The 2,846-nt window shown below is 44.7% G+C and overlaps 1 protein-coding gene across 1 annotated transcript in view; it reads left to right on the top strand.

The window, feature by feature from the left end:
• ptchd4 (patched domain containing 4) overlaps positions 1-2,846 on the top strand; it is a 30,596-nt gene that overhangs the window by 461 nt on the left and 27,289 nt on the right. Inside the window, exon 2 of the mRNA XM_034900793.1 lies at positions 1,349-1,844. Within this exon, the coding sequence (XP_034756684.1) occupies positions 1,349-1,844 (496 nt within the window). The remainder of the gene's footprint in view (positions 1-1,348; positions 1,845-2,846) is intronic.

Here is a 2,846-nt window from a genome sequence, read left to right as displayed (position 1 = left end):
TTATAACCCTTTCCAGACTGATAGATCTCAATTACTTTCTTTCTCAATTGTTCCTGAATTTCTTTGGGTCTCGGCATGGTGTGTAGCTTTTAAGGATCTTCTGGTGGACCTTACTGTGTCAAGCAGCTCCTATTAAAGTGATGGCTTGATTGTGAACAGGTGTGGCAATAATCAGGCCTGGGTGTGGCTAGAGAAATTGAAGTCAGGTGTGGACAACCACAGTTATAGTATGTTTTAACAAGGGGGGCAATCACTTTTTCACACAGGGCCCTGATGGTTAGGATTTTTTTTCACCTTTAATGATAAACACCTTCATTTACAAATTGCATTTTGTGTTTACTTGTGTTGTCCTTGACTATTGTTTAAATTGGTTTGATGTTCCGAAACACTTAAGTGTGACAAACATGCGAAGGAATAGGAAATGAGGAAGGGGGCGAACACTTTTTCACACCACTGTATACTACATTCTTGTTTGCGCACAGCTTCTCCGTCGAACAAGTATATTTGTTAAAATCAAAAATATCAGTTCGGGAGATTAGAGTCTCTCTCTCTCTCCTTAATGTGTATAGAAAGCCTGCAGGAAGTCTCAGCTCCATTTGGGCCAGTTCTCATTAATATTCAACTAGCTAAGCTGCATGACTCTGATTGGCTAGAAGTTAGCCAATGAGAGCCTGGTTATCAGCATCCTTAACCCAACTCATGAATATTACTGAGCTCAGGCAGCATGACATCAGACTGAGCAGCTGTTGTGATTGGTCCATTTGTCCTCTTATTTCTTCCCCGTGGCTAGAGCTGACACATTCATCACACACACACACACACACACAAACACACAAACACAGACCTAACGGATAAAAAACAAAAAAATGCAAGTACAAACGGTTTAGTGTGGCAGGGCACCTTAAACAATTAAAATGCTCTAAGCTGCAATAATTTGACAAGACACTGCAAGATAACAGGAAAAAAAAAATATAATAATATCAAAAAACATATCAGCACAGAACGTCCCCAGTTAATGAGGAATCTTTTCCCCGTACATGTCAGGTTTAAATATGTAGATTCATGTAGAATAAATCTACAGATGCAGCCTGAAACTAATACCATGTTAATGTGTATTTTGGAAGTATTACTTTCAGTAGAGCAAAAGACATGGGGGCAAAATGGACCAAAATCTCTATATTGACCGCAACATGAAAACATTGTCCTGCATGGAACAGTAACTTCATCATTTTGATCTAATAATAACAGTGCTTTTTCATTATTGGTTTAGCATTTTGTTTTTCGTTGTTTTTCCTTGAGCCCCTGAAGCACCTGGAGCTAATGTCAGGTGTTTGTAAATTCCCAACAGGATGGCCGTGTGTCCTTCATAGGCCACCAGCTGGGGGGGGTGTCCTTTTCTGCCAACAGCCGCGACCAGCAGGTCAAGTTTGCCCGCGCTGTCCAGATCACCTACTACCTCCGCAATCACGGACCAGTGGTGCAGGATGCCATCGCCGAACGCTGGGAGAACGAGTTCTGCTCCCTGGTCAGCCGGCTGTCCACGGCCGAGGCGCCCCACGCGTCGGACCAGCTCCACATCCAGTCGCTCACTTCCTTCAGCCTGTGGCGGGACTTCCACCAGACGGGCGTGCTGGCCAAGGGGGAGGTGCTGGTCAGCCTGGTGCTGGTGCTCCTGGCCGCCACCATCTCCAGCTCCATGCGGGACTGCCTGAGGGGGAAGCCATTCCTGGGCCTGCTGGGCGTGCTCACCATCTGCATCGCCAACGTGACGGCCGCGGGGATCTTCTTCATATCGGATGGCAAGTTCAACTCTACACTGCTGGGGATCCCATTCTTTGCCATGGGTGAGTTGTGTGACTGGAACTGCCTGTGTGTGTATGTGTGTGTATGTGTGTGTGTGTGTGTAGTGGTTGGTTTGGGGGCTTATAAGGGGTTGACACTCATATCATTGTGATGGGCTTTTTCTCGGAGGGGATGCCGGCGGTTTACTGTATGAAATGTGTGTGTTAGTGTGAACCTGGCAGCTGCATTTGTGTAACTTATTATTTTTCGTTAAGCAACTTTCTGGGATTTATGCATTAAGGAAACGTTCAGTGTTTCTCATTATTTCACTGGGCTTCAATTGATGTTATCCTCAGTGTAGTGGATTCAAAAATAAACTATCACAGCGTGTATCAACCACAAGGGGAGCAACACAAGGCCAGAAGATCAGACTACACAGAATTATATTTCAGTGCTCAAACACAAACATGGTTCTAGAGTGAGAAAAGGAAGTAACTTTTGGGTAAACTTGAACTGATAAAACTTCATTGGGGGCGGCCTCTAGCCCCCCCCCCCAGTAAGAGCATTCGCCCCATGTTGGCTGAGTCTTGCAGCGTCCCAGGTTCGAGTCCAACCTGCAGCCCTTTGCTGCGTTTCACCCCCCATCTCTCCCCCTTTCATCATGTCTGTCCACTATAGTAAAGGGAAAAGCCCCAAAAAAGAATCTTGAATCTTCAGTAGTCATCAAAATGTATTAATGGGACGTAGTGTAGCACGGCCTTTGTGTGTAGGGACCAAGCTTTGGGGATTTCAGTGGGGAGAAGAGGACTTGTGAGGCTGAAGGTTACAGTATGGCATTAGGACGTCCAAGAACCTTCTCAAGGAACTACAGGCAACCTCTATTGCACTGAAGAAATTACAAAGGCCCTTTCCTGTCAAAAAAAATTAAATAAAGCTTTGAACATCCTGTTACATTAATTATTTAATAAAACCCCACAACTATGTCATCCTTTGCATGTTTGTCACACTTAAGTGTTTCGGAACATCAAACCAATTTAAACAATAGTCAAGGACAACACAAGTAA

The sequence above is a fragment of the Etheostoma cragini genome, chromosome 18 (genome assembly GCF_013103735.1).
Source record: "Etheostoma cragini isolate CJK2018 chromosome 18, CSU_Ecrag_1.0, whole genome shotgun sequence".
Classification (NCBI taxonomy): domain Eukaryota; kingdom Metazoa; phylum Chordata; class Actinopteri; order Perciformes; family Percidae; genus Etheostoma; species Etheostoma cragini.
Note: the sequence above shows the minus strand (reverse complement) of the source record. Positions and strands in the feature narration are given on the sequence as shown.